This window comes from Camellia sinensis, unplaced genomic scaffold (assembly GCF_055761805.1).
Source record: "Camellia sinensis isolate YWXY unplaced genomic scaffold, ASM5576180v1 Unanchor10, whole genome shotgun sequence".
NCBI classification, from domain to species: domain Eukaryota; kingdom Viridiplantae; phylum Streptophyta; class Magnoliopsida; order Ericales; family Theaceae; genus Camellia; species Camellia sinensis.
In genome coordinates this window covers 6,996,981-7,007,332 of record NW_028128988.1, presented here as the reverse complement: position 1 = coordinate 7,007,332, position 10,352 = coordinate 6,996,981, and the positions used below count along the sequence as shown (strand labels likewise).

Sequence of the window (10,352 nt, the reverse complement as noted above, 5' to 3'; positions counted from 1 at the left end):
TGAAGAACTTCTCTTGATGGGCCAGCTAAAAAAGGAATGCTTTTCCAGATACTTGGACTGCAACACCTTACACCATAATTTCTCATTGTCGCATAGCATCTTCCATCCAAGTTTGGTCAATAAAGCAGCATTCTGATCTCTTGCTTTTCTAATACCTAGACCTCCTTTGTCTTTGCTAATACAAACACTCTCCCAGTTAACTAGGTGAACTTTTTTCCTAGAATCAGTGTCACTACATAGGAAATTACGGTTCAGTCTATCCATTTCATCACAGACCCTTCTAGGAATTTCCATGGTCTGCATGTTGTAACTGGGTATAGCAGAGGTGACAGATTGAATAAAAGTTGTTCTACCAGCTAAGGAGAGTGTTCTAGCCTTCTAACCTGACAACCTAGATTTAAGTTTCTGTAAGGTGTCCCTAAACATGTTTCTGTTGACTCTACCATGAATCATAGGAGAACCCAAATATTTACCAAGGTTTTGGGTTAAAGGGATGCCACTATGGAAGCTAAGGGATAGGGCTTTGTTACAAGCTAAATTGGGAGAGACAAACAGTTTGGACTTGGAGTGGTTGATTTTTTGCCCAAAAACGGCATAGAATTCAGAGAGAACTAACATAATAGTATCACAGTTGGAGAGATCAGCTTTGGCAAATAAAATAAGGTCATCCGCAAAGAATAGGTGAGAGATGGGTGGGCTAGAGCGAGCTGCCTTAATCCCTTTCCACTAGCCACCTTCTACCTTGGAACTAATCATGTTAGAAAGTCTTTCCATACAAAGGACAAAGAGGTAAGGGGAGAGTGGGTCACCCTATCTCAAGCCTCTCTCATTCTTAATTCCTTCCAGAACCTCTCCATTCCATAGAACAGCGGATTTGCTGTTAGAGACGCAACTCATGATGAGATTGATCCATTCGTCCTTCATATTAAACTCCACAAAAGTGTCTCTAATAAACTCCCAAGACAATCCATCATAGGCTTTTTTCAAATCTATCTTAAAAATCATACCTCCCTCCTTCTCTTTTTTATGCCTCAATGTGTGAAGAATCTCCTGGGTAATGATGATGTTATCAACCATATTTCTACCCGGAATAAAGCTACTTTGGTTGCAGCTCACCAAGCTGTCAAGGAGAGGCCTAGCTCTATTCACAACAATTTTTGAGATGATCTTAATCCGTAGTACCAAGAAGATTAAGAGCTCACTAATCTCGGAAACTAGTGAAATAGAAAACGAAGTGGTGATGGCTCCTACACCAACAGATGACGGGCTAAACCCTCAAGTATTGTCGTCTCCGAGCAGCTTACCTGTGAAATCCTTTAAGGAAGCTCTGACCACGACGAAAATCAGTGCCTATTTGTTTGAAGACCGAATGACGATTCTCTCTTCAGATGAAGAAGACGATGAACAAGAGGGACAACTTGATACCGAATAACCACTCACGAAATCCATGAATGTACCCACTATCTCCCTTCCCAAAAAGCTCCTGCAGAAAATTCGTAAACCATGGGAGAGTGCTCTAATCATCAGACTACTGGGGAAGAGTATTGGTTACAACATGCTCTGCACTCGAGCAAAAAATATATGGGGGCTTCAAGATGAGTTCTCTGCCATTGATTTGGGTTATAACTATTTTTTATTTAAGTTTTATAATCAAGAAGACTATACAAAAGTGTACACTGGAGGCCCCTGGGTGATCATGGATCACTACCAGACAGTCAGAAAATGGGAACCAAACTTCAAGCCTTCGGAAGCTTTTGAAACCACAACCGCAATTTGGGTTCGGTTTCCGGAACTTCCGATTGAATACTACCAGGATAAAGTCCTTTTCGCGATTGCCAAAAACATTGGGAAACCCCTGAAGATAGACTGGACAACCGCAATGGCAACCAGAGGTAAATTTGCACGAGTATGTGTAGAGATGGAAACCATTGATTCCCAAATTTATTCTGGAGAAGAAATGCTATAATATAGAGTATGAATCCCACCACTCATTCTGCTTCCTTTGCGGATGAATTGATCACTGGAAAGAAGCATGCAGATTCTAATCGCAAACTGCACAGCCGGCGGGGGAAAAGGTAACCGTTACCGATGCAGTCAGCGGAGCTCCTGTCGCTGAGACCAACAGTAACCTACAACATCAGGAAACTTTGGAAGATGATTTTGGGCCTTGGATGCTGGTTACCAAACGGGGTAGACGACCTGTTCAGCACAGGAAAGCTCAAGAACCATCTGGCCCAGCAACCAAGCCCAATAAGTTTAGATACTTAGAAGGTTCTCATGAGAGACAAGGAGAACAATCAAGGGCCGCAAACATACCAAAGTTGGTGCCGAGAAGGTCATGAGCAGCCACTTGTAGACGTCCTCGAACGTCCCGAGAGGATGAGGTCCCGTTCTGTTCGTATTGGGTTCACTACAGTTCGGACTCTCGAATCGTCACGGTTCTTAATCTGAACCAAAGAGTCCAAATCTGGCAAATCGTTTTGAGAAAAATAGATTTTAGAAAAGAAGTGCCAAACATGGACTGCTTTGCCAGATACAGAGTCGCCACCTAAATATTTTATTTTGGGAAATTTAGGAAACCCTGACTCGTTTGCCTAAGGCCACGTGTCCGTCATCACCAAAGTTGCCTCGGCTCGGGAACTTGGGTACGATTGGGAAAGGTCACTTCGTGAGCACCCCTGCTCGCCCAATCAAAGATCGACCTCTACTAACCATGATATCTATTTTTGAAAATATTATGCGTTCTTATTCCGGTTATTAGCCTAGATTTACTATGTGATGCGCACAACATACAAGTATAGACTGGGTCGCCTGAATTGGAACAAAACATTTCATGTTTGTTTATTTGAAAATGGTTTGATGGTGCTACCCGCAAGCAGGCTAAGACGTGGATTTGCCACCCTCGGGTGGGCTTAGAAAACATGATTTTGCTACTATCTAGTGGGCTTAAAACTCGCATTTAATGAATCGTTCCAATCTAAATAACCCAACCTTCACCCACAGGCACTCAGGTAGTTATATCACATAAGCAGCTAGCCTCATGGTAATCATGTTGTTATGGCAACACTCACACGCATGCAGTATGCTAAAGCATAAATGCTTACCGAGTACTCCAAGCCAAAACAGAAACTAGTTAGTAATCATATGCATGATCCTAGTTTAAGATGGCTAATGCAACACATGCGAAATGCAACTAGAAATGGGCTCGGCTATTCTAAACATGGCATGTGAAATGCTACAACTAATACGTATTCAATTTGAAATTGAAACACAATGCAGTTAGCATGATGTGCCGAGCCTGGTGCATGCAAGACAAATGTATAAATGCACGCATGCATAGCATAAGGTATGCTAATTTAAATATGCCCTAGTCTACCATCATAAGCGGGGAAATAAAAAGGAAGAAAGACGTAGGGTTGGAAGACATACATGTACTCATGCACACTTATTACACAATTGCCCTCGCTCGGAGGGTCCAAAAAGAATAATACAGTCCGAATAATGAATCAACTATCCTAGCTAATTAATTTTTACAGACCCTTTAATTAATTAACAAATTAATAACAAAAGAAGGTGGCCACACTCCTGCCTCGGGATGCGTGAATGATGCATTCTTGACTCGTCTCGCCCGGAAACTCGCTGCGATAGCACTGATGCCTTTGTTTTTCACTGCCCTGCTCCTTTGAGGACTGCCAAAGTCCAAAGGCAAGCTCTCTGGATGTTGGGGAATACCACCGACCAAGTAGAAACAGCACCGGTCTAACAGGATGATCACCGGCCGCCTTTTAACCAGTCGGCCACATATTACTGGCCGGTCGGCACTGTATTTAGCCGACCGGCCAAAACTTCCTGCAGAACGTGCAATTGACAGTAGCAGAAGGAAAACAGTGTATGGCATGGAATTTTTAGGCAAATGTATGCATGGCCACACCCCCTATCATGCAATGGACTCAAGGGAGCATGGCCCTCGACCCTCGGGCCACCAATTGCGCATTTCGATACATGATGGCCGAAGAGTCAAGTATGCATTTCAATGTCAAATGCATTACACACAAAACATACAAGGGACCCAACCTCAATCATGGTTGATCAAGAGGTGAGGCAATGCACAACAATGCACATGCAAGCAAACATACAAACATGCAATGCAACTACATGGCACACACAATGCTAACAACATAACATGCACAACGCATTGAAACATGGCATACACAATGTAGGATGGACTTATACCAATGTGAGTGGGCCTCAGCCACACTCACATCAGTGGCCATGAGATGAAAATGAGACACTCGAAATGAGTGCACACATGCACGCAAACCGATGACCGATCCTAAGGCACAAATGCCACTCTAACAAGGCATGGCAAGGCATGAAATATGGCATACAAACATGCAAGTTTCAGCACTGAAATGTGATGCAAAATGATCCCGAAACATGGAAACATGGCACCCGATGCATGGAATGGCCCCGAAACACAAAACTAGGCATACGCATTGGCCTATAGCTATACAAAACATGCATTATTTTATCATGAAGCATGAAGAAAGATGCAAGACAGTCCCAAAACATGCATATTTCCAGTTTATAACAAGCCTCAAAGATGAACACAAATAGGGCTAATCTATCATGCAAAAATGGCCCTAAAAGAGATATTAAACACAAAGGGATAGCAGCTGGCCCCAAATGGCAAAGAGCCCTTCAACAAAGTTGAATAGAGACTCAAAACAGGGCACTTTACAGTTTACATTAAGCCACGAAAATAATCACAAATAAGGATAAACTATCATGCAAGAAAAGGCCTAAAAGAGGGGTAAAGAGACAAGTGGCAAATTCTGTTCTCAAATAGAGGAGAGCCCTTCAACAATGTTGAAGAGGGGCTCAAAAAACGATATTTCACAGTTTATGGAAAGGTCCAAAACAGCTCACAAATAGGCCTAAAATACTATGCAAAGATAAGGCCTAAAAGAGAGTTAAAGACGCAAGTGATAGCTGCTGGCCTCAAACAGAGAAAGACCCGTAATCAAACATGAAAAAGAGCTCAAAATATGACTATTTGTAGTTTGGGTCAGAGCCCGAAAATGCTAGCAAGTATGGCTTAGATACAAAGCAAAACAAGGCAAGAAAAGAGGATGAGAAGGCTCACCCTTGAAGACCAATGAACCAGCAGCTTTTGGTTGAAGAAATGGCGCTCCTAACCTCTGGAAATAACCTCCAAGTTGCTGGAATGGAGTATGGAGGTGTGGTGCTATGAGGTGGTGTAGAAATGGTCCAAGAACAAAGGTGTTTTGAGGCTTGGAAGAGAAGGAGAGGGAAGATGAATGCAAGAGCTCAAAACCAAATCTTGTAACCCTGAAAAATGGAGATGGGGGGTCTGGTTTTATAGAGGGAGGAGTGGAGGAAAAGGGGGGGAAAACCAATTCAAATTTCCCCCCCAAAAGGGCAGACCCTCGGGCAGGGGTTTGGTGCAAAACAGCTGGCACAACTGGCATCCACTCAATCTGTAGAATACTCCGGAAGGTCGTCGACTAGCAAAATTGGCTGGTCAGCCACTTTAACTGGTCGGTCGGCCATCTGTTCTGGTCGGTCGGCCATCTATTTGGTCGGTCGGCAGAATGTTTGGTCGGCCAGCAGGAAAAATCTGCTCTGCAGGTCCAACTTCAAACGGGCATAACTCCTTCATATGAACTCCTTTTCAGGTTATTCTTGTGTCCAAATTGAAGCCCCGGAAGTAAGATTTCCAATGGCACCGTCCTTGCATCAAAATTACAACTATGCAAAAAGTTATGCTTATTTTGGGGAAGGTTACTCAGTTTCGGTCCAACCGGGATGATGCCCAACTTCAACCAATCATATCTCCCCTATCCGGACTCGGCCTTAGGAGATTCTTGAGTGCAAAACGAAGCCCCAGAAGTCTTGTTTCCAATGGTGGTGGCCTCATAGCTTAACTTCATTTGTATAGATAGATAAGCTCAATTTAGCGAGAACTGCTCGTCCCTCTCTTAGCGATTCTTGCCTATCTTCTTCTCCAACTTGGTTTCTTCTCTCTTCCCCTTCTTTCTTCAACTTCAAACCCCTAAGCAAGGTGTTTTGAAAGATTTTTCAAAGATTTCATCTCTCTTTCATTCATTTCCACTTTGTCCTTGCTCAGTTTATCAAAAAGCGCATCATTTGACAAATTGTGAGCCTCGGAACATTATAGAAACTTTATTTCAAAAATGTTTTGAAAGAGAGGGTTCTAAGGTCTAAAAACCCTCCAAAATAACTTTGGTCCAAAATGGGGTGTGAAGTTGAGATTTGTCTCTCTCCTTGCCAAAGGAACTGAACCTTTGCCCTGCACACCTTTCTCCACCAGGCAAACCATCAGTAACACCCAAGTCTTGAGGGCAGTCAAAAATGGGGTGTCTAAAGTTGCCCCTCTTTGACAGAACTCGGAAGTTAAGAAGTGACGTGAGTGAATGTCAAAGCCTAGAGACGACCCATTTTTGACAAGGCCGAAGACTTGGACAAACAAACAAAATACAAATGAATGAATGGTTGTGCCCGCAGGCTGCCTACATATCCCTTTGCAAGGAATCAAACCAGCACAGTTCAGGGGCAGGATGCAAATGATATGCAGGAAGACTTTGATAATTGGACTTATACACTACGCGAAGCTGGTTTGAAAATTGGACTTATACGCTGGGCGAAGCCGGTTTGTAATTGGACTTATACGCTTTCACGAAGCCGGTTTGTAATTGGACTTATACGCTCTTGCGAAGCTGGCTTGATAATTCAAAACAATGCAAGTGGAATGTGTGTGACAATGCAAGTGAAGAGGTGTGCATGACAATGCAACCTAAGATGAATTCCAAACACACTAAAATCATGTGGGAAAACGGGACAGGGAGAAACATAGGGACATATCCCGGTGTTTCGGAATGGTGTGAGCATTGGAACGTATTCCGAATGCTTTTAACCGAAGATGGAGAAACATAGGGACGTATCCTGGTGTTTCAGAAAGAAGGGAGAAACATAGGGACGTATCTCGGTGTTTCGAAATGGTGTGAGCATTGGAACGTATTCTGAACGCTTTTAACCGAAGAGGGAGAAACATAGGGACGTATCCCAAAGGTTAGGGACGTATCCCAAGGGTTAGGGACGTATCCCAAAAATTAGGGACGTATCCCAAAGATTAGGGACGTATCCCAGTGTTACGAACAAAGAGGAGAAACATAGGGACGTATCCCGGTGTTTCGACAAAGGAAAAGAAACATAGGGACGTATCCCGATGTTTCGGAGAGGAGGAGAAACATAGGGACGTATCCCGTTGTTTCGGAATGGAAAGAGAAACATAGGGACGTATCCCGTTGTTTCGGAATGGAAAGAGAAACATATGGACATATCCCAGTGTTTCGGAGAGAAGGAAGAAACATAAGGACGTATCCCGTTGTTTCGAAATGGAAGAAGAAACATAGGGACGCATCCTTGTGCTTCGAAAAGGTAGGAGAAACATAGGGACGTATCCCGGTGTTTCAGAAAAGAAGGAGAAAGGGAAACGTAGGGACGTATCCCGGTGTTTCGAAAGAAGGGAGAAATATAGGAACGTATCTCGGTGTTTCGGAAAGAGAGAGAAACGGAAACGTAGGGACGTATCCCGGTATTTCAGAAAGGTATAAGAAACAAAAAGACGTATCCCAGTGTTTCCAAACAAAGGAGCGCGCAAAACAATGCAATGCAGGTGCACAAGACAGTGCGATAAAATGCATTTTCTATGCAAGTATGGGGGCATTTTCTATGCAACATTGAAAGCATATTCTATGCAGAAACATAACGATGCGCGGCACGCATGCAACCGATGTGTATATGAAAGTTCACATTCTATGCAATGGAAGGGTATCAAACACGCCTCCGATTTACCTTTCGGAGGACTTGGCAACACAACTCTGCTCGAAAAAGGGACACCCTGTTTACATTGGCGAGAGATAACATCTGCTGCTGCTTTAATTGCCATTCTGACCTGAAGCAGGCTTAAGCTTGGAGTAGAGGCACACTCATTCTTCGGAGCACTGACAAGGCCTGAAGAGGTGCATCCGGAGCACAATCACGGAGTTTTCCGAAGTTGAAGCACACTCAGATACCCGATATTTTCCTCTTTGCTTTTGTTTTGTAGTCTGGAACCCATATAGCTTCAAATAGGTCCTGGTTTTACTGTTCTGACATGACTTAGGTTGAACCCTGCAGTTTTATGAAAGAACGAATCTTGTTTTGCACAAACGTGAAGAATGGCACAACACTCTAAGCACAAAGCGATTTTATTTTTGAAGTTAAGAAATGAGTTCTTAACCAGGTATTGAGCCTACGACTGAACATAGCGCACTACGACTCAACAACGGAAAACAAAAGGTAAACAACCTAAACACATCGAGACACGCTCGGAACGACTCAAAGCAAGAATCGAGACAAACAAAACAAAAGACACGACACACAGACGTGCACAGGGAGCCTGTTTCACCGGGTATTGTTTCCCACCCTTTCTCATTTGTGATCCTCACATCACTCGGCCCTCAAGCTCTATTTTTCTGAAAAAGCCCTTTTCTCACTTTTTCTCTCATCGCACATCTCTCTATTCTTCAATCTCTCGTTTTTTCAATCCCTCCCCTGGGTGGTTGATGGATAAATAGGAAGTCGTGGGCCCTTGCCCCTGGTATTCTACCAGCTTTTGATTCTTGTTCACAACAGTGAATTCCTCCCACAGAGGGGTTGCGCTACAACTGGGTATGTAGCAAATCTGTAGCTGACATCAGTTGATGATGCTCTGCTGGGAAGTTCGGACATGATCAGATCTGTCCAGATGAGGGAGTGGAATATCTCGCCCCATTCCAGTTCGTGCTTCGCACTTGTCTTGATACCTCGTTGCTTGGAGGATGAGAGAGCTTTCAGCGCTTTGTTGTTGACTTCAGTTATGCCCTTTCTGGCAAGTAGAGTGCCCTTTCTGGCAAATGCATTGACAACAGGGAAAAGACAGGAAGCTTGACTCAATTGTGCCCCTAGTTCATTATTTTGACCATTTTTTTTTTGTTTTGGCTTTCTACTAAAACAATTTTGACCAACATGAGAGTTAGATTAACACGCTTGTTCGATTTTCTGATTCAAAATTATGCAAGTTAAGTTATGAGCACTGAAAATTTTCCTTTTTTGGGTCGAAGAAAAAGGTCCAGTTTTGGAAAAATGGAATAGTTTTCGAGAGAAGATCAGTCAACCTTAGTAAAAATTCTCAAAAACTGTTTTTTCAAACGACCACTGCTCAACAAGCATAGAACCCACTCTCGAGATGCACAACCTCATATTCGAAGGAAAATTGCCCCTTGCTTGAGGGGAACTGCATGGCAACGGAAAGTTGCCCCTTGTTTGAACGGTGCCGCGGCGCATTGAATGGCAACGGAAAGTTGCCCCTTGTCTGAATGGCCCCGCAGCACATTGTAGTCAGTCCTCAGAGTGACGAACACAACCAAATTCTCGGATACAGAGAAAGTGAAGATGATCAAAACCAATACATGGGCACAATCAATTTGAAGTGTTTTACGGCTGGACTTCAGAATGAAGTTGCCTACGTATCCCAAAGATGGGAATCAAGCCTTACGTAGTTTGGGGTTAAGGTACACTCAGGTATTAACCTCTCCTTTTGCGCTCTAACTTTTGCCAAGGCCGCCCTTCTAGGTTTTTAACCTTGCGAACTCTATTTTTCTTTTCTTTTTTATTTCTTTTGTATTTTCTTTTTTCTTTTTCATCTTTTCTTTTTATTTTCTTCATTTTTTTTGTCTTCTTTTTTTTTTGCATTCTCTCTTTTTTTTTTTGTATTTTTCTCTTGCTCTAACTTTTACCTGGGTCGCCCTTTCGGGTTTTCGGCCCAGCGAGCCTCTCAAAGGGTAAAAGTGTAACAAGTCTATGCCAAATGGTTTTAGGGTTTTGCAGCCATCCGTATCCAGGAGAGTGGTCGTTGCATTGATTTACTGAAGGATCCATCTTCGGCTCTTCGAGCATATCGGACATTTTTGCCCCTAGTTCGAGGGGTGCTTTTGTTCTAGCTTCACAAGCCTCTTCTGATGAAATCTGATCTTCTTGATCTGACTTTCTTGCCTCTTGTTTGAGGGTTGCTTTGAATCTGGCCACACAGGCCTCACATGGCGGTTAATCGTTGAACGTTCTGAATGGGTTCAAGGTTCGAAAACAAATGGATTGAATCTTGAGGCTGAGAGTGATCCTAGGCTGCACAATCTCAAGAGCGATTCCACACAAGTCTTCACAAGACCGCGCAAAACAGTTTTTGAAATCTTTTAAGAAAGCAACAAATCGCTCGCGCTGAAGACAGT

At 43.2% G+C, this 10,352-nt stretch overlaps 1 protein-coding gene across 1 annotated transcript; it reads left to right on the top strand.

Annotated features, from left to right (window-relative positions):
- Positions 1-1,447: 1,447 nt before the first annotated feature.
- LOC145814410 (uncharacterized) lies at positions 1,448-1,966 on the top strand. Its single transcript, XM_082911211.1, has one exon. It carries the CDS (start codon positions 1,448-1,450, stop codon positions 1,964-1,966), a length of 519 nt encoding a protein of 172 aa, XP_082767337.1.
- Positions 1,967-10,352: the final 8,386 nt, after the last annotated feature.

What these genes read in the sequence shown, in the direction of transcription:
- LOC145814410 (XM_082911211.1), top strand. Translation starts at nt 1,448, where the DNA reads ATGAATGTACCCACTATCTCCCTTCCCAAAAAGCTCCTGCAGAAAATT.